At 45.7% G+C, this 22181-nt stretch overlaps 1 protein-coding gene across 1 annotated transcript in view; it reads left to right on the top strand.

Annotated features, from left to right (window-relative positions):
• Positions 1-15338: 15338 nt before the first annotated feature.
• ddx54 (DEAD (Asp-Glu-Ala-Asp) box polypeptide 54) overlaps positions 15339-22181 on the top strand; it is a 30413-nt gene continuing 23570 nt past the window's right edge. The window contains exons 1-4 of the mRNA XM_084113197.1: positions 15339-15606; positions 16562-16688; positions 16766-16836; positions 18291-18479. Of these exons, the coding sequence (XP_083969323.1) occupies positions 15496-15606; positions 16562-16688; positions 16766-16836; positions 18291-18479 (498 nt within the window). The 5' untranslated portion in view covers positions 15339-15495. The remainder of the gene's footprint in view (positions 15607-16561; positions 16689-16765; positions 16837-18290; positions 18480-22181) is intronic.

Here is a 22181-nt window from a genome sequence, read left to right as displayed (position 1 = left end):
GTGTGCGCGCATCCTCCAGCAGCTGAAGGTGGAAGAGCCTCGCGTGTGTGTGTGTGTGTGTGAGAGAGAGAGAGAGAGAGAGAGAGAGAGAGAGAGAGAGAGTGTGTGTGTGTGTGTGTGTGTGTGTGAGAGAGAGAGAGATAGAGAGAGAGAGTGAGTGAGTGAGTGAGTGTGTGTGTGTGTGTGTGTGTGTGTGTGTGTGAGAGAGAGAGAGAGAGAGAGAGAGAGTGAGTGAGTGTGTGTGTGTGTGTGTGTGTGTGCTCGCGCGCGCGCGTGTGTGAGAGAGTGTGTTTGTGTGTGTGTGAGAGAGAGAGAGAGAGAGAGAGGGAGAGAGAGCGCCATAATAGTGTGTGTGTGTGTGTGAGAGAGAGAGAGTGTGTGTGTGCTCGCGCGCGCGTGTGTGTGTGTGTGAGAGAGAGTGTGTTTGTGTGTGTGTGTGTGTGTGTGTGTGTGAGAGAGAGAAAGAGAGAGAGAGAGAGAGTGTGTTTGTGTGTGTGTGTGTGAGAGAGAGAGAGAGAGAGAGAGAGAGAGTGTTTGTGTGTGTGTGTGTGTGTGTGTGTGAGAGAGAGAGAGAGAGAGAGAGAGAGAGAGAGAGAGAGTGTGTGTGTGCGCGCGGTCCGAGTCAGCGCTGATGATCACACTAATGTTGTTTGTGTTGTGTGTGTGTGTGTGTGTGTGTGTTGGCCAGGTCGTGTGTGTTCTTTCTACTTTCGTTTAGCAGAGACATTCTATCTAATCAAGAATTATAAAGTAAATCCTTTCTTAGAGTGTGTAATGCTGGATAAGGCAGATTTGCGTAAGCCTCGCTCGTCCACATATGGTCTCTCTCTCTCTGATATTGAGAGATATATTTACACTCATGACATATTTCACCTAGCAGGGCTCGGGCTTCTTCTAAACGGGTCATTGACTCAGACCAGTGAAAATGTCAGTAAAATAACATTAAATTCACATTAAAATCAGTTACACTGAAAATAAATAAAAATAACAGCCCATATGGAAAAGGTTTGCTAAAAACACCTGTGATTCTTAAATGTTCCAACAGAATACTGTAAGGGACATATATGCTGCAAAAAACACATAAATTGTATAATATTAATGTATTTTTAATCATATACTGTATGTCCTCCATACAACTAAAGCCATACAGATTTTCATAATGTAAAAACATATAGGATAATAATGCTAATTTAATATGAATGTCCAGCATATCTGTGAGACGTGTGTAAACAGTGCAGTTTCCCATCAGTGTAGTCAATCATTATATCTCTATAATCAACCTCAACATCTAAACTACACACACAACCACACATTAATATTACAAAATTATTTATTACAAGGCACAGTTGCATATTTCACATATCAATAGTTTTCATTTTAAATCCTGCATCACCAGATTTCATTTTCATTTGTGACAATTTCTCTAAACTTTATCACAGGACTAAGAGTTTAGTCTACAGTTCTGTTCTTAACCAACAAACATAAAACTGTCCTAAACGTCGAAGTGATTCTTATGCAAATCACCACCAGTTCACATCTCACACACACACACACACACACACACACAGACACACACACAAATATTCCAGACGATTTTCAACATTTTAATCACGGTTCCAGAAACATATCTGACTCAACTTTGTTCATATGGATAATGTGTTATGATTTGTTGATCAGGCCCAGACAGTTCATAATTACTGTAAATACACAGTCTCACAATGTCATCGCAGGAGAATCATCATTCCTCATTAATCATCATTCCTCATAAATCATCATTCCTCATAAAGCTCATAGATATTCCGACAGTAATCCTCGAACCGGCTTCTGCTCTGTACAATTTACAAATCTGCCAACTGCATATGAGTGATGCTGGTCATCAAAACATGAAATCTGTATGAAACACGTATAAACACATGACACAAAATGTGTATAAATCATATATATCTTCAATTTGACATGATTCAATATAAGAACTTTAAATGATTTGTATATGAATATCAGTTATTTTCTACTAATACCGTACACCCTTGCATACTTTTGTCATGTAAAACTCATATAAGACTTTTTACAGTATTCATATATAACTCAAAACTCCCCTAAAAGTTGTATGTGTGATATTCAGTATGAAAGTGGCCATAATGTATTGGGATTAGATTAATTAATTACATGAAACACAGAAGGTAATTCTGACCGGTTTAAGTAAGGAAGATATATGGTTGCTGTATATGAACCATGCAGGCTTGTTTTCATATGGGAGTATAACCTACACAATAATAATTAAAAAAAAAAAAATATATATATTTTTTCAAGTCAAAACATAATACGTAATATCGCTGAATATACCTAAATACATTAATTTAAAACACCAAAACTACTTTGAGTTTGATCAGATCTTTAAAGTTTTGCAGTGTAAAGAAGGAGTCCGTCTGTTCTCTGATGACGAGGGCGGGGCTATAACCTGTCACTCACATGAGATCAGCCAATAGCAAACCACCACCATCCAACCATCCAATCAATTCCTCACAGACACAATCAAGCCCCGCCCACATGTTCCAGAAGTGTGTCTAAAGCTGACTGTTCGCCAGACCTGCCAATCGCCGGTGACTTGAGACAATTTAGCAGACATAAATATTTTCTACCGGCCATAAAACAGTTTTCACAAACACAGGCAGTGATGACAGCGATATCTGAGATACAGTGGAAACACAGGCAGTGATGACAGCGATATCTGAGATACAGTGGAAACACAGGCAGTGATGACAGCGATATCTGAGATACAGTGGAAATTCACAATTCTATAGTCCAATTTCAAGACCACAGATAAAACTACTAGCCGAACTAACATGAGTTTAGAACATTATTACAGTTTTTCTGAATTGGGTTAGCATCTTCCTCATCTTCCTCTTCCTCCTCCTCCTCGTTCACCTCCTCTTACACACACACACACTCTTCCTCATCCTCCTCTTCCTCGTTCACCTCCTCTTTCACACACACACTCTTCCTCATCCTCCTCTTCCTCGTTCACCTCCTCTTTCACACACACACTCTTCCTCATCCTCCTCTTCCTCGTTCACCTCCACTTACACACACACTCTTCCTCATCCTCCTCTTCCTCGTTCACCTCCTCTTACACACACCTGCTCTTCCTCATCCTCCTCTTCCTCGTTCACCTCCTCTTACACACACCTCCTCTTCCTCATCCTCCTCTTCCTCCTCTTCCTCGTTCCCCTCCTCTTACACACACCTGCTCTTCCTCATCCACCTCTTCCTCCTCTTCCTCGTTCCCCTCCTCTTACACACACCTGCTCTTCCTCATCCTCCTCTTCCTTGTTCACCTCCTCTTACACACACACTCTTCCTCATCCTCCTCTTCCTCATTCACCTCCTCTTACACACACCTGCTCTTCCTCATCCTCCTCTTCCTCGTTCACCTCCTCTTACACACACCTGCTCTTCCTCATCCTCCTCTTCCTTGTTCACCTCCTCTTACACACACACTCTTCCTCATCCTCCTCTTCTTCGTTCACCTCCTCTTACACACACCTGCTCTTCCTCATCCTCCTCTTCCTTGTTCACCTCCTCTTACACACACACTCTTCCTCATCCTCCTCTTCCTTGTTCACCTCCTCTTACACACACACTCTTCCTCATCCTCCTGTTCCTTGTTCACCTCCTCTTACACACACACTCTTCCTCATCCTCCTCTTCCTCGTTCACCTCCTCTTACACACACACTCTTCCTCATCCTCCTCTTCCTTGTTCACCTCCTCTTACACACACACTCTTCCTCTTCCTCCTCTTCCTCGTTCACCTCCTCTTACACACACCTGCTCTTCCTCTTCCTCCTCTTCCTCGTTCACCTCCTCTTACACACATGTTCTTCCTCATCCTCCTCTTCCTCCTCTTCCTCCTCATCCACCACCTCTTGCAAACACCTGCTCTTCCTCATCCACCTCTTCCTCCTCTTCCTTGTTCACCTCCTCTTACACACACCTGCTCTTCCTCATCCTCCTCTTCCTCGTTCACCTCCTCTTACACACACCTGCTCTTCCTCATCCTCCTCTTCCTTGTTCACCTCCTCTTACACACACACTCTTCCTCATCCTCCTCTTCCTTGTTCACCTCCTCTTACACACACACTCTTCCTCATCCTCCTGTTCCTTGTTCACCTCCTCTTACACACACACTCTTCCTCATCCTCCTCTTCCTCGTTCACCTCCTCTTACACACACACTCTTCCTCATCCTCCTCTTCCTTGTTCACCTCCTCTTACACACACACTCTTCCTCTTCCTCCTCTTCCTCGTTCACCTCCTCTTACACACACCTGCTCTTCCTCTTCCTCCTCTTCCTCATTCACCTCCTCTTACACACATGTTCTTCCTCATCCTCCTCTTCCTCCTCTTCCTCCTCATCCACCACCTCTTGCAAACACCTGCTCTTCCTCATCCACCTCTTCCTCCTCTTCCTTGTTCACCTCCTCTTACACTCACACTCTTCCTCATCCTCCTCTTCCTCGTTCACCTCCTCTTACACACACACTCTTCCTCATCCTCCTCTTCCTCGTTCACCTCCTCTTACACACACCTGCTCTTCCTCATCCTTCTCTTCCTTGTTCACCTCCTCTTACACACACACTCTTCCTCATCCTCCTCTTCCTTGTTCACCTCCTCTTAAACACACACTCTTCCTCATCCTCCTCTTCCTCGTTCACCTCCTCTTACACACACACTCTTCCTCTTCCTCCTCTTCCTCGTTCACCTCCTCTTACACACACCTGCTCTTCCTCTTCCTCCTCTTCCTCGTTCACCTTCTCTTACACACACTCTTCCTCATCCTCCTCTTCCTCCTCTTCCTCCTCTTCCTCCTCTTCCTCCTCATCCACCTCCTCTTGCACACACCTGCTCTTCCTCTTCCTCCTCTTCCTCGTTCACCTCCTCTTCCACACACACTCTTCCTCATCCTCCTCTTCCTCGTTCACCTCCTCTTACACACACCTGCTCTTCCTCATCCTCCTCTTCCTCGTTCACCTCCTCTTACACACACCTGCTCTTCCTCTTCCTCCTCTTCCTCGTTCACCTCCTCTTCCACACACACTCTTCCTCATCCTCCTCTTCCTCGTTCACCTCCTCTTACACACACCTGCTCTTCCTCATCCTCCTCTTCCTCGTTCACCACCTCTTACACTCACCTGCTCTTCCTCTTCTTCATCCTCGTTCACCTCCTCTTACACACACCTGCTCTTCCTCATCCTCCTCTTCCTCGTTCACCTCCTCTTACACACACCTGCTCTTCCTCCTCCTCGTTCACCACCTCTTACACACACCTGCTCTTCCTCATCCTCTTCCTTGTTCACCTCCTCTTACACACACCTGCTCTTCCTTGTCTTCATCCTCGTTCACCTCCTCTTATACACACCTGCTCTTCCTCTTCCTCCTCTTCCTCATCCACCACCTCTTACACACACTTGCTCTTCCTCATCCTCCTCTTCCTCATCCACCACCTCTTACACACACCTGCTCTTCCTCATCCTCCTCTTCCACATCCACCACCTCTTACACACACCTGCTCTTCCTCATCCTCCTCTTCCTCGTTCACCTGCTCTTACACACACCTGCTCTTCCTCTTCCTCCTCTTCCTCGTTCACCTCCTCTTACACACACACTCTTCCTCATCATCCTCTTACACACACCTGCTCTTCCTCATCCTCCTCTTCCTCGTTCACCTCCTCTTACACACACCTGCTCTTCCTCGTTCACCTCCTCTTACACACACCTGCTCTTCCTCATCCTCCTCTTCCTCGTTCAACTCCTCTTACACACACCTGCTCCTCCTCATCCTGCTCTTTCTCATCCTCCTCTTCCTCGTTCACCTCCTCTTACACACACACACTCTTCCTCATCATCCTCTTACACACACCTGCTCTTCCTCATCCTCCTCTTCCTCGTTCACCTCCTCTTACACACACCTGCTCTTCCTCTTCCTCCTCTTCCTCGTTCACCTCCTCTTACACACACCTGCTCTTCCTCATCCTCCTCTTCCTCGTTCACCTCCTCTTACACACACCTCCTCTTCCTCTTCCTCCTCCTCCTCGTTCACCTCCTCTTACACACACACTCTTCCTCATCCTCCTCTTCCTCGTTCACCTCCTCTTTCACACACACACTCTTCCTCATCCTCCTCTTCCTCGTTCACCTCCTCTTACACACACACTCTTCCTCTTCCTCGTTCACCTCCTCTTTCACACACACACTCTTCCTCATCCTCCTCTTCCTCGTTCACCTCCACTTACACACACACTCTTCCTCATCCTCCTTTTCCTCGTTCACCACCTCTTACACACACACTCTTCCTCATCCTCCTCTTCCTCATTCACCTCCTCTTACACAAACCTGCTCTTCCTCATCCTCCTCTTCCTCATTCACCTCCTCTTACACACACCTGCTCTTCCTCATCCTCCTCTTCCTCCTCTTCCTCATTCCCCTCCTCTTACACACACCTGCTCTTCCTCATCCACCTCTTCCTCCTCTTCCTCGTTCACCTCCTCTTACACACACACACTCTTCCTCATCCTCCTCTTCCTCGTTCACCTCCTCTTACACACACACTCTTCCTCATCATCCTCTTACACACACCTGCTCTTCCTCTTCCTCCTCCTCATTCACCACCTCTTACACACACCTGCTCTTCCTCATCCTCCTCTTCCTCGTTCACCTCCTCTTACACACACCTGCTCTTCCTCTTCCTCCTCTTCCTCGTTCACCTCCTCTTACACACACATGCTCTTCCTCATCCTCCTCTTACTCGTTCACCTCCTCTTACACTCATCTGCTCTTCCTCTTCTTCATCCTCGTTCACCTACTCTTACACACACCTGCTCTTCCTCATCCTCCTCTTCCTCGTTCACCACCTCTTACACTCACCTGCTCTTCCTCATCCTCCTCTTCCTCGTTCATCTCCTCTTACACACACCTGCTCTTCCTCATCCTCCTCTTCCTCGTTCACCTCCTCTTACACACACCTGCTCTTCCTCTTCCTCCTCCTCCTCCTCGTTCACCACCTCTTACACACACCTGCTCTTCCATCCTCATCCTCTTCCTTGTTCACCTCCTCTTACACACACCTGCTCTTCCTCATCCTGCTCTTCCTCATCCTCCTCTTCCTCGTTCACCTCCTCTTACACACACACTCTTCCTCATCATCCTCTTACACACACTTGCTCTTCCTCATCCTCCTCTTCCTCGTTCACCTCCTCTTACACACACCTGCTCTTCCTCATCCTCCTCTTCCTCGTTCACCTCCTCTTACACACACCTGCTCTTCCTCATCCTCCTCTTCCTCGTTCACCACCTCTTACACTCACCTGCTCTTCCTCTTCTTCTTTCTCGTTCACCTCCTCTTACACACACCTGCTCTTCCTCATCCTCCTCTTCCTCGTTCACCTCCTCTTACACACACCTGCTCTTCCTCCTCCTCGTTCACCACCTCTTACACACACCTGCTCTTCCATCCTCATCCTCTTCCTTGTTCACCTCCTCTTACACACACCTGCTCTTCCTTGTCTTCATCCTCGTTCACCTCCTCTTATACACACCTGCTCTTCCTCTTCCTCCTCTTCCTCATCCACCACCTCTTACACACACCTGCTCTTCCTCATCCCCCTCTTCCTCATCCACCACCTCTTACACACACCTGCTCTTCCTCATCCTCCTCTTCCTCATCCACCACCTCTTACACACACCTGCTCTTCCTCATCCTCCTCTTCCTCCTCTTCCTCGTTCACCTGCTCTTACACACACCTGCTCTTCCTCTTCCTCCTCTTCCTCGTTCACCTCCTCTTACACACACCTGCTCTTCCTCATCCTCCTCTTCCTTGTTCACCTCCTCTTACACACACCTGCTCTTCCTCATCCTGCTCTTCCTCATCCTCCTCTTCCTCGTTCACCTCCTCTTACACACACACTCTTCCTCATCATCCTCTTACACACACCTGCTCTTCCTCATCCTCCTCTTCCTCGTTCACCTCCTCTTACACACACCTGCTCTTCCTCATCCTCCTCTTCCTCTTTCACCTCCTCTTACACACACCTGCTCTTCCTCATCCTCCTCTTCCTCGTTCACCACCTCTTACACACACCTGCTCTTCCTCATCCTCTTCCTTGTTCACCTCCTCTTACACACACCTGCTGTTCCTCTTCCTCCTCTTCCTCATCCACCACCTCTTACACACACCTGCTGTTCCTCTTCCTCCTCTTCCTCATCCACCTCCTCTTACACACACCTGCTCTTGCTCTTCCTCTTCCTCCTCTTCTTCGTTCACCTCCTCTTACACACACACACACACACACACACACTAAACGCCATCATGGTAACACACATGAAATTTTAAAAATGCAATAAACATTCAATTAACAACATTAAATTTGACAGAACTCTAATGTACATAACTGAGTAGAAAAAACTATGAAGAAACTTCCAAAAACTGTAAATTTAACGGTATATTACTGTAAAATTGCATTAAATGTACGGTCAGATCTATCACAGTTATTTACCATATATAGTACGGAAATTTTCTGTTAACCTATTAACAGTTTTTCACCATAACATTTTTACAGTCTTTTACGTTAAAATCAGATAATTGTTTTACTGTGATACATTAACAACTTAGCTCGTTGTTATTTCATGATAGATATGGATTATCGAATCAGACTTTACAGTAAAGACTGAGACTTGAACAGTATCTTTATTTAGAGGAGATGAATGTGATTGATTGATATTTTCCTGACATGCGACAGGATTTAGCCTGATGTTAATTGTTTGCTCTGTTTTAACTTTAGCACCATCAGACTGAGCTTTTAAGAGCTGGAGATTAATAATTAATCTGACACAGATATATATCAGGGTAACGTTTAAACGTGATCATGATCCACTCAGTAATCTTGCTGTCTCTATATCTCTTATGAACAGAGTCCCTCACATCTGATCATTTCATCGGGTTTGACGAACATCTCTTTATGTCACAATATGAGATGAATCTGGCATTCGGTGTTTCGGCACTAATACCAGCAGCTTTATCCTCCAAATATAATATAATCCCCTGTATATCGTGTGCGAGTGTAAATGCCTGAAACCTCCTGTCTGCATATTTACTCACTTGAAAGGGAATGAGAGAGATCGCGTGTGTTTACGCGATCTTGTGCCAGTTTCTGTGAAATCAGGTCAGAACCCAGAAGAAATCGGCGGCCTTTGTAATTTATTATGAAGATCATCTGCTGTCTGATCAAGCGCACATCATGTGTGATCGGGAAGGAACACGCGTTTGTTTCTGTGGTAAACACCAGCATTATTGTCGTGTTGTTTGTGAGACTGAGACGCAGATCTGATGGTGTTCCTCCTCATCAGGTCATTCAGGAACGCTGAGGCCAGAACACTCTCATGATCAGTTCTCTGAGCTTCATCTGCAGGACTCGGGTTTAATCTGGAGCGAGGCCAGAGATCTGAGCCTGAACACACAGCCGAAGACACTGACGGGCCCTGTTTCATCACTCTATCACTCGTTCAGTTCATCACTCTATCACTCGTTCAGTTCATCACTCTATCACTCGTTCAGTTCATCACTCTATCACTCGTTCAGTTCATCACTCTATCACTCGTTCAGTTCATCACTCTATCACTCGTTCAGTTCATCACTCTATCACTCGTTCAGTTCATCACTCTATCACTCGTTCAGTTCATCACTCTTTAACACTCGTTCAGTTCATCACTCGTTCAGTTCATCACTCTATCACTCGTTCAGTTCATCACTCTATCACTCGTTCAGTTCATCACTCTATCACTCGTTCAGTTCATCACTCTATCACTCGTTCAGTTCATCACTCTTTAACACTCGTTCAGTTCATCACTCTATCACTCGTTCAGTTCATCACTCTATCACTCGTTCAGTTCATCACTCTATCACTCGTTCAGTTCATCACTCTATCACACTCGTTTAGTTCATCACTCTATCACTCGTTCAGTTCATCACTCTATCACTCGTTCAGTTCATCACTCTATCACTCGTTCAGTTCATCACTCTTTAACACTCGTTTAGTTCATCACTCTATCACTCGTTCAGTTCATCACTCTTTAACACTCGTTTAGTTCATCACTCTATCACTCGTTCAGTTCATCACTCTATCACTCGTTCAGTTCATCACTCTTTAACACTCGTTCAGTTCATCACTCTATCACTCGTTCAGTTCATCACTCTATCACTCGTTCAGTTCATCACTCTATCACTCGTTCAGTTCATCACTCTATCACTCGTTCAGTTCATCACTCTTTAACACTCGTTCAGTTCATCACTCTATCACTCGTTCAGTTCATCACTCTATCACTCGTTCAGTTCATCACTCTATCACTCGTTCAGTTCATCACTCTTTAACACTCGTTTAGTTCATCACTCTATCACTCGTTCAGTTCATCACTCTATCACTCGTTCAGTTCATCACTCTATCACTCGTTCAGTTCATCACTCTTTAGCACTCGTTTAGTTCATCACTATCACTCGTTCAGTTCATCACTCTATCACTCGTTCAGTTCATCACTCTATCACTCGTTCAGTTCATCACTCTATCACTCGTTCAGTTCATCACTCTTTAACACTCGTTCAGTTCATCACTCTATCACTCGTTCAGTTCATCACTCTATCACTCGTTCAGTTCATCACTCTATCACTCGTTCAGTTCATCACTCTATCACTCGTTCAGTTCATCACTCTTTAACACTCGTTCAGTTCATCACTCTATCACTCGTTCAGTTCATCACTCTATCACTCGTTCAGTTCATCACTCTATCACTCGTTCAGTTCATCACTCTTTAACACTCGTTCAGTTCATCACTCTATCACTCGTTCAGTTCATCACTCTATCACTCGTTCAGTTCATCACTCTATCACTCGTTCAGTTCATCACTCTATCACTCGTTCAGTTCATCACTCTATCACTCGTTCAGTTCATCACTCTTTAACACTCGTTCAGTTCATCACTCTATCACTCGTTCAGTTCATCACTATCACTCGTTCAGTTCATCAGTTCATCACTCTATCACTCGTTCAGTTCATCACTCTATCACTCGTTCAGTTCATCACTCTTTAACACTCGTTCAGTTCATCACTCTATCACTCGTTCAGTTCATCACTATCACTCGTTCAGTTCATCACTCTATCACTCGTTCAGTTCATCACTCTATCACTCGTTCAGTTCATCACTCTATCACTCGTTCAGTTCATCACTCTTTAACACTCGTTCAGTTCATCACTCTATCACTCGTTCAGTTCATCACTCTATCACTCGTTCAGTTCATCACTCTATCACTCGTTCAGTTCATCACTCTATCACTCGTTCAGTTCATCACTCTATCACTCGTTCAGTTCATCACTCTTTAACACTCGTTCAGTTCATCACTCTATCACTCGTTCAGTTCATCACTCTATCACTCGTTCAGTTCATCACTCTATCACTCGTTCAGTTCATCACTCTTTAACACTCGTTCAGTTCATCACTCTATCACTCGTTCAGTTCATCACTCTATCACTCGTTCAGTTCATCACTCTTTAACACTCGTTCAGTTCATCACTCTATCACTCGTTCAGTTCATCACTCTTTAACACTCGTTCAGTTCATCACTCTATCACTCGTTCAGTTCATCACTCTATCACTCGTTCAGTTCATCACTCTATCACTCGTTCAGTTCATCACTCTATCACTCGTTCAGTTCATCACTCTATCACTCGTTCAGTTCATCACTCTTTAACACTCGTTCAGTTCATCACTCTATCACTCGTTCAGTTCATCACTCTATCACTCGTTCAGTTCATCACTCTATCACTCGTTCAGTTCATCACTCTATCACTCGTTCAGTTCATCACTCTATCACTCGTTCAGTTCATCACTCTTTAACACTCGTTCAGTTCATCACTCTATCACTCGTTCAGTTCATCACTCTATCACTCGTTCAGTTCATCACTCTATCACTCGTTCAGTTCATCACTCTATCACTCGTTCAGTTCATCACTCTATCACTCGTTCAGTTCATCACTCTATCACTCGTTCAGTTCATCACTCTTTAACACTCGTTCAGTTCATCACTCTATCACTCGTTCAGTTCATCACTCTATCACTCGTTCAGTTCATCACTCTATCACTCGTTCAGTTCATCACTCTATCACTCGTTCAGTTCATCACTCTATCACTCGTTCAGTTCATCACTCTATCACTCGTTCAGTTCATCACTCTATCACTCGTTCAGTTCATCACTCTTTAACACTCGTTCAGTTCATCACTCTATCACTCGTTCAGTTCATCACTCTATCACTCGTTCAGTTCATCACTCTTTAACACTCGTTCAGTTCATCACTCTATCACTCGTTCAGTTCATCACTCTATCACTCGTTCAGTTCATCACTCTTTAACACTCGTTCAGTTCATCACTCTATCACTCGTTCAGTTCATCACTCTATCACTCGTTCAGTTCATCACTCTATCACTCGTTCAGTTCATCACTCTATCACTCGTTCAGTTCATCACTCTTTAACACTCGTTCAGTTCATCACTCTATCACTCGTTCAGTTCATCACTCTATCACTCGTTCAGTTCATCACTCTATCACTCGTTCAGTTCATCACTCTATCACTCGTTCAGTTCATCACTCTTTAACACTCGTTCAGTTCATCACTCTATCACTCGTTCAGTTCATCACTCTATCACTCGTTCAGTTCATCACTCTATCACTCGTTCAGTTCATCACTCTATCACTCGTTCAGTTCATCACTCTTTAACACTCGTTCAGTTCATCACTCTATCACTCGTTCAGTTCATCACTCTATCACTCGTTCAGTTCATCACTCTATCACTCGTTCAGTTCATCACTCTATCACTCGTTCAGTTCATCACTCTATCACTCGTTCAGTTCATCACTCTATCACTCGTTCAGTTCATCACTCTATCACTCGTTCAGTTCATCACTCTATCACTCGTTCAGTTCATCACTCTATCACTCGTTCAGTTCATCACTCTTTAACACTCGTTCAGTTCATCACTCTTTAACACTCGTTCAGTTCATCACTCTATCACTCGTTCAGTTCATCACTCTATCACTCGTTCAGTTCATCACTCTATCACTCGTTCAGTTCATCACTCTATCACTCGTTCAGTTCATCACTCTTTAACACTCGTTCAGTTCATCACTCTATCACTCGTTCAGTTCATCACTCTATCACTCGTTCAGTTCATCACTCTATCACTCGTTCAGTTCATCACTCTATCACTCGTTCAGTTCATCACTCTATCACTCGTTCAGTTCATCACTCTTTAACACTCGTTCAGTTCATCACTCTATCACTCGTTCAGTTCATCACTCTATCACTCGTTCAGTTCATCACTCTATCACTCGTTCAGTTCATCACTCTATCACTCGTTCAGTTCATCACTCTATCACTCGTTCAGTTCATCACTCTTTAACACTCGTTCAGTTCATCACTCTTTAACACTCGTTCAGTTCATCACTCTATCACTCGTTCAGTTCATCACTCTATCACTCGTTCAGTTCATCACTCTATCACTCGTTCAGTTCATCACTCTTTAACACTCGTTCAGTTCATCACTCTATCACTCGTTCAGTTCATCACTCTATCACTCGTTCAGTTCATCACTCTATCACTCGTTTAGTTCATCACTCTATCACTCGTTCAGTTCATCACTCTATCACTCGTTCAGTTCATCACTCTATCACTCGTTCAGTTCATCACTCTATCACTCGTTCAGTTCATCACTCTATCACTCGTTCAGTTCATCACTCTTTAACACTCGTTCAGTTCATCACTCTTTAACACTCGTTCAGTTCATCACTCTTTAGTTCATCACTCTTTAACACTCGTTCAGTTCATCACTCTATCACTCGTTCAGTTCATCACTCTATCACTCGTTCAGTTCATCACTCTATCACTCGTTCAGTTCATCACTCTATCACTCGTTCAGTTCATCACTCTATCACTCGTTCAGTTCATCACTCTTTAACACTCGTTCAGTTCATCACTCTTTAACACTCGTTCAGTTCATCACTCTTTAACACTCGTTTAGTTGTCTTATTAGCCCATTTGAGAAACGCAGTGAACAGGGAACGTTCTGGCAAGATTATCTTAGTTATGAAGAAACGGTCCTCCTGTAACGTTAATTCAAAGTTATCTTTAATAATGTTCTCAAAACGTTAGAACAAAAACATTATTTATACATCATTCATTGAATGTTTTTTTTTGCTGAAATATTTTAGATTGACGTTCGTCTAATGTTTTTTAAATGTTACTTGTTTCAGGACGTTCAGAGAACATTCAAAAGTAACGTTCCATGATGTTTGAAGAACGATACACTGCAATGTTCAGTAACACTTTATTTTACAGTGTCCTTGTTAATTATGTTACACGTAGGCTATACTTACCATAGTGGCATATGTGATTACTGATTAATACACAACATCTAAATAAACTGGTTTCTTTCACGTTTCTCTTCAGAATTAAAGTTCACCTAAAAATGATCCTTCTGTCATCATTTACTCGCTCTCATGTTGTTCATGAGTTTCTGCTGAGGAACATGATGGAAGCTTGTTTCTGCCACCGAATAAAACAAAAATAATTGGTCTTTATCTCACAATTCTCATAGTTTACACTTTTTTCAGAATTGTCAGATAAAAAGTCACAATTACTTTTTTCTTCTTCTTCTTCTTTTTGTGAGGCCGAAACAAGCTTAAATACCTCTGAATGAAAAAACCATCAAACTCAAACATGTCAAAATATCATATTTGTTGTTCCGCAGCAGAAAGTCACTATTATTATGGCCTTTGGTTTTCTTTTGCCAAGTTACTTATTACAAACCTTTACTGTTTTACAAGTAGGCATTTTCGTGTTCAATAATATGATTTTGATAATAAATGAAAGCACTCTCAGCAGCGAAACCTAAACTTAATTACCCAGCAAACACTGCACATCTACTCAACCTTGCCATATGGTTCAGCTTTGGTTATTTTTTGGGAACCAAATGTTTCAGAACTTTCTTTTGAGGTTATATTTTAAGTTTTATTTGTATAACCATGTAAACTGCTCTTCCAGTTGAAACGTTGCAGATGTTTTGAAGTGATGACATATCCAGAGCTTTTTCTAAAGCCGGAATGTTGCCACAAATAATTCGCTAAACGTATAACAGTCCCGAATGACCGCGAGCACGCGCAGTTAGTGCTGCCACCGTGTGGCGACTCAGTGAACTGCAGCGCCGCTCTCTCTGCGTGCGTCATCTCTCCGCGCCGCGCTCTCTGCGTGCGTCATCTCTCCGCGCCGCTCCTCACGCACACGTGTTTCCCGTGTCTCCGGTGTTTTCATCTCTCGGAGCCCCTGATCTCTTCGATTAAACAGTGGATCCTCAACAGTCCAGCGCGCAGATCTCAGCGGGTTGTCGAAGCGAACACACTAATGGCCCACAGGAGGAAGAAGCTGACGAAGAGGAGGAAGCAGCACAGGGACCACGAGTCTGATGATGAAGAGTTTGAAGTGGCTGCAGGAGTCAAAGATGACGATGATACAGTGAGTCCAAACTACCACGATACTGTCACATATCTGCTGTTTTATTATCGGTTCATGTGTTATTAAAAGATCGCGTCCGCTATATTAATTAATTAGAAATGTTTTGGTTGTAGTTTGACGGCAGATGCGCGTTTATTACATTCTCGGTGTAATATGTGACCCTTGCTGGAAAAATGAGCACATATTCAAAAACGAATAATCGATTATTAGTCATTTGATCGCATCTGATTGGTGGAATTTCTGCACAGCATCATGGGTAATGTAGTTTTCCACCAGGAATTCTGCTGTTTAACAGGATTGTTTTAAAAATAAGATTAAATAATTTGGGCTGGCAGCTTCAACAAAAGCATATGATTATCAACCGTATTTATTAGGGGTGTCACAATATATCGCAATACAAAAAATGCAACAATATGTATTATGGATCGTTCACCCAGAATTAAAATTACTGTGAGAAAAATCCAGTTTTCAGTGTTTAAGTGTCAGAACTACATTAAACTACAATATATAATGTTGAATATAATGTATAATAATGCAATGGGGGGATATTTATGGCTCCTAATAAAGCCAAATGTCTTATTAAAAAAGTGTCCTACGTTATTTTAAATATCTATCCAGTGACAGAGATCAAGCATATTCGTCTAAAATAATTCTGTATTTCCAGCTTCAGAATCATATTGTTATTCTGATCTCTCTTGTCCTGTGCTTTGGGTCCAAGCCTGTTCATTCACACACACAGTGTAATATCAAATTTAGCTTTTTAATCAACAGTATATTTTTGTTCACCTTTTATCATTTGTCTTGGAGTATCGGCATAATATGGCATCGTGAGTATCGTGATGTGTGTCGAATCGTGAGAGTATCGCCACACCCCGAGTGTTATATCTCCCTGGAGGCCGTCGGACTGTAGCGCTGTATAAGCTGTAGTTGTGTGAGCCGACTGTGTTGTGTTCAGCCCAACAGAAGACTACTTCGTTTCCCGGCTTCATCCGAGTGTGTGTCTGACGCGGAGCCGGACACCAGAGAGCTGGTCAGAGCCCAGAACAAGAAGAAGAAGAAGTCCGGCGGCTTTCAGTCCATGGGTGAGTCAAACTATCAATCAATCAATCAATCAATCCATCAGTCGATCGCTGGAGTAACTGTGTGTGTGTGTGTGCAGGTCTCAGTTATCCGGTGTATAAAGGCATCATGAAGAAGGGCTATAAAGTTCCCACTCCCATCCAGAGGAAGGTAATGTTACAGAAACTGCTCAAATATAAGCTTGTGTTCCTATTAAAATCCATCTATAACTTCACAAAACAGGAGAACGTGTGATTATGTTGATCAGAAGAGAGAAAGATGTCAAGTTAGCGTCTCTCGCTCTCTCTCTCTCTGACTCTCTCTCTCTCTCTCTCTGACTCTCTCTCTCTCTCTCTCTGGCGTGTGTATTAGAAACTCACAGCAGTTTAACTAGTTTAACACTCCCACTGTTTCAGAGCGAGTCATAAAACGTCATAACTTCATATTTATCAGTCAATTCTCATTAACGAGAGTTTTTAAAGTTTTGAATGTTACCATGTTTACCATGTTATTTCTACAATTACCCCCTCTTTTATTAATAAAGAAGTAGAGAAATTCCTTGAAATTTCCAATTACAGCAAAACTACTGTGATGCAAGACATTTGTTTCAATATCCTTCATTTTTATTTGAATATTTCATTTTGTGAATTTTGCCAGAACATGTAAACTCATAACTACCAGTGAATAGAATTAAATGACTTTGAGTTTATAACTCATGCTGCTCAAACACAGTCCAAGTTTATAAAACCTAGATATTATTTTTCTCATTCAAAACAACTTTAATATTACTCTGGAATATTCCCAAACATAAACTTTCACTTTTGCTGTTGTTCATTAGATATAGTTTATTATCTTATATTTTGTCTATTTACAGTGTCTTCGAGTGTGCATATTACACCTTTTCCCCTACAAAATTCAGTCCTAAAAGTGTGTGAGAAACGGGAAAGAGGTTAAATATTTATTTTACGGAGTATTTTTGAGACAAATCGAATTCGTATATGTAAAAAAGAAGATTTAAAAGTCAGCATAATTTCATGTGTAAAATCTCAGTTTAATTCCGGGTCAAAACTGACTCAAGAATTTACTTTAAATCGTTATATCTCGTAATTTATTTATTTTTAAATCTGATAAAAATAAATGTGTATTTTGATAGTCTTAAACCATATGTATCCTTTTTTCCCCGCACTAAAAATGTATTTATGCCAAGCCGGTATAATAGAAAGTATGCTAAGGAAGCCCATTTTTGCCACAAATAAATCATGCTTTGGTAAATCATAATTAAAGACTAGAAGTTAAAAATTATGACATACTAAATGTTAATTATAAGAAATTGAAATTATGACTTATGGGATAGTTCACCCAAAAATTTAAATTAGCCCCTATATTAGCTGTATGAAGTCCATAAAAATGCACTTTAATGGACTTCCAAACAGAAACTGGAATTCACTCCCATTATAAAGATGGGAAGAGCCAGGACATTCTCTAATATAACTCAGATTGTGTTCGTCTGATATAAGAGTGTCATATACACCTAGGATGAGTTGAGGGCGAGTAAATCATGGGCTAACTTTCATTTTTGGGTGAACTATCCCTTTAAGACTTGTGTGTCTGTTCCTCTTCCTCAGACTATTCCCATGATCCTGGATGGGAAGGATGTGGTTGCCATGGCGAGGACGGGAAGCGGGAAAACAGCAGCGTTCCTCATTCCGATGTTTGAGAAGCTGAAGGTCCCGCAGGCGCAGACAGGAGTCAGAGCGCTAGTGCTAACGCCAACCAGAGAGCTAGCCCTGCAGACCATGAAGTTCACCAAAGAGGTACACACACACACACACACACACACACAGTCTCACTCACTCATTCACACACGTACTCACTCACTCACTGACTTACATACTCATACTCACACACAGACACTTACTCACTCACTAGCCGCGTTTCCGCTGTCGGGCCAGGGCCAGTCGCGTTTCCACTGTCACTTTCGGGGCTTGATCGGGGCCAACGGCCAGGATTTTCTGCCCGCTGAATACCTTGGGCTAGAGGAGCGGCCACGAACAGAGGCGGGGTCTACCTGAGCTCGGGCTAGAGGGAGCGGTCACGAACAGAGGCGGGGTCTACCTGAGCTCGGGCTAGAGGGAGCGGTCACGAACAGAGGCGGGGTCTACCTGAGGGCTAGAGGAGCGGTCACGAACAGAGGCGGGGTCTACCTGAGCTCGGGCTAGAGGGAGCGGTCACGAACAGAGGCGGGGTCTACCTGAGGGCTAGAGGAGCGGTCACGAACAGAGGCGGGGTCTACCTGAGCTCGGGCTAGAGGAGCGGTCACGAACAGAGGCGGGGTCTACCTGAGCTCGGGCTAGAGGGAGCGGTCACGAACAGAGGCGGGGTCTACCTGAGCTCGGGCTAGAGGGAGCGGTCACGAACAGAGGCGGGGTCTACCTGAGGGCTAGAGGAGCGGTCACGAACAGAGGCGGGGTCTACCTGAGGGCTAGAGGAGCGGCCACGAACAGAGGCGGGGTCTACCTGAGGGCTAGAGGAGCGGCCACGAACAGAGGCGGGGTCTACCTGAGGGCTAGAGGAGCGGCCACGAACAGAGGCGGGGTCTACCTGAGGGCTAGAGGAGCGGCCACGAACAGAGGCGGGGTCTACCTGAGGGCTAGAGGAGCGGCCACGAACAGAGGCGGGGTCTACCTGAGGGCTAGAGGAGCGGCCACGAACAGAGGCGGGGTCTACCTGAGGGCTAGAGGAGCGGCCACGAACAGAGGCGGGGTCTACCTGAGGGCTAGAGGAGCGGTCACGAACAGAGGCGGGGTCTACCTGAGCTCGGGCTAGAGGAGCGGTCACGAACAGAGGCCGGGTCTACCTGAGCTCGGGCTAGAGGAGCGGTCACGAACAGAGGCGGGGTCTACCTGAGCTCGGGCTAGAGGGAGCGGTCACGAACAGAGGCGGGGTCTACCTGAGGGCTAGAGGAGCGGCCACGAACAGAGGCGGGGTCTACCTGAGGGCTAGAGGAGCGGCCACGAACAGAGGCGGGGTCTACCTGAGGGCTAGAGGAGCGGCCACGAACAGAGGCGGGGTCTACCTGAGCTCGGGCTAGAGGGAGCGGTCACGAACAGAGGCGGGGTCTACCTGAGCTCGGGCTAGAGGGAGCGGTCACGAACAGAGGCGGGGTCTACCTGAGGGCTAGAGGAGCGGTCACGAACAGAGGCGGGGTCTACCTGAGCTCGGGCTAGAGGAGCGGTCACGAACAGAGGCGGGGTCTACCTGAGCTCGGGCTAGAGGGAGCGGTCACGAACAGAGGCGGGGTCTACCTGAGCTCGGGCTAGAGGGAGCGGTCACGAACAGAGGCGGGGTCTACCTGAGGGCTAGAGGAGCGGCCACGAACAGAGGCGGGGTCTACCTGAGGGCTAGAGGAGCGGCCACGAACAGAGGCGGGGTCTACCTGAGGGCTAGAGGAGCGGCCACGAACAGAGGCGGGGTCTACCTGAGGGCTAGAGGAGCGGCCACGAACAGAGGCGGGGTCTACCTGAGGGCTAGAGGAGCGGCCACGAACAGAGGCGGGGTCTACCTGAGGGCTAGAGGAGCGGCCACGAACAGAGGCGGGGTCTACCTGAGGGCTAGAGGAGCGGCCACGAACAGAGGCGGGGTCTACCTGAGGGCTAGAGGAGCGGTCACGAACAGAGGCGGGGTCTACCTGAGCTCGGGCTAGAGGAGCGGTCACGAACAGAGGCCGGGTCTACCTGAGCTCGGGCTAGAGGAGCGGTCACGAACAGAGGCGGGGTCTACCTGAGCTCGGGCTAGAGGGAGCGGTCACGAACAGAGGCGGGGTCTACCTGAGGGCTAGAGGAGCGGCCACGAACAGAGGCGGGGTCTACCTGAGGGCTAGAGGAGCGGCCACGAACAGAGGCGGGGTCTACCTGAGGGCTAGAGGAGCGGCCACGAACAGAGGCGGGGTCTACCTGAGGGCTAGAGGAGCGGCCACGAACAGAGGCGGGGTCTACCTGAGGGCTAGAGGAGCGGTCACGAACAGAGGCGGGGTCTACCTGAGGGCTAGAGGAGCGGCCACGAACAGAGGCGGGGTCTACCTGAGGGCTAGAGGAGCGGCCACGAACAGAGGCGGGGTCTACCTGAGGGCTAGAGGAGCGGCCACGAACAGAGGCGGGGTCTACCTGAGGGCTAGAGGAGCGGTCACGAACAGAGGCGGGGTCTACCTGAGCTCGGGCTAGAGGAGCGGTCACGAACAGAGGCCGGGTCTACCTGAGCTCGGGCTAGAGGAGCGGTCACGAACAGAGGCGGGGTCTACCTGAGCTCGGGCTAGAGGGAGCGGTCACGAACAGAGGCGGGGTCTACCTGAGGGCTAGAGGAGCGGCCACGAACAGAGGCGGGGTCTACCTGAGGGCTAGAGGAGCGGCCACGAACAGAGGCGGGGTCTACCTGAGGGCTAGAGGAGCGGCCACGAACAGAGGCGGGGTCTACCTGAGGGCTAGAGGAGCGGCCACGAACAGAGGCGGGGTCTACCTGAGGGCTAGAGGAGCGGCCACGAACAGAGGCGGGGTCTACCTGAGCTCGGGCTAGAGGAGCGGTCACGAACAGAGGCCGGGTCTACCTGAGCTCGGGCTAGAGGAGCGGTCACGAACAGAGGCGGGGTCTACCTGAGCTCGGGCTAGAGGAGCGGTCACGAACAGAGGCGGGGTCTACCTGAGCTCGGGCTAGAGGAGCGGTCACGAACAGAGGCGGGGTCTACCTGAGCTCGGGCTAGAGGAGCGGTCACGAACAGAGGCGGGGTCTACCTGAGCTCGGGCTAGAGGAGCGGTCACGAACAGAGGCCGGGTCTACCTGAGCTCGGGCTAGAGGAGCGGTCACGAACAGAGGCGGGGTCTACCTGAGCTCGGGCTAGAGGAGCGGTCACGAACAGAGGCGGGGTCTACCTGAGCTCGGGCTAGAGCTCCTGATCTGTCAGTAGTCTACGTCTCGTCTCTTTATACCGGACTATCATAAAATAAAGCAACTTTCTTTTCGGGAACTTCCTCTGTTTCTCTGACTGAAAATATAACTATCCTACTGGGAGAGAGTGCTAAAGCTCATCAGGTCGTGTTTTTGGTGGCATATTTGTAGAAATTAACATTCTTTCTAAATGTGATGTAAATATGTCCTGTAATTACCAAATAAACAGAAACAGCCTCGACTGAATAAGTGTGTCCTCTTTCTTTTGTGAAATAGACCTGAGGGTAATTTATTTCTGTGTGACTAATGTGCAGTTTTGACATAATTTTTATGTAACAATCACTTTTAATGGTAAACCTGTGGTAAAACATCGATGCTTGGGTTTTAAATATTCAAGTAAACAACAAAAATGCCAGCAAACGGTCGCTTTTATCATGTTTGTTTTGCGATCACGCTGTTTCCAGTGATTTCTTTCTGATTCGTTTTCTGATAAAACTTCCATTTGCTGGTGAAGTGATGGGTTAGTGTGACGTTGTTCCAGAGAGGCGTGTTATGGGTGAGTTTTAGTGAAGCGCTGT

Source organism: Abramis brama (assembly GCF_963993115.1).
Source record: "Abramis brama genome assembly, chromosome: 5".
Taxonomy (NCBI): Eukaryota; Metazoa; Chordata; class Actinopteri; order Cypriniformes; family Leuciscidae; genus Abramis; species Abramis brama.
This window is presented reverse-complemented; position numbering and strand designations above follow the sequence as displayed.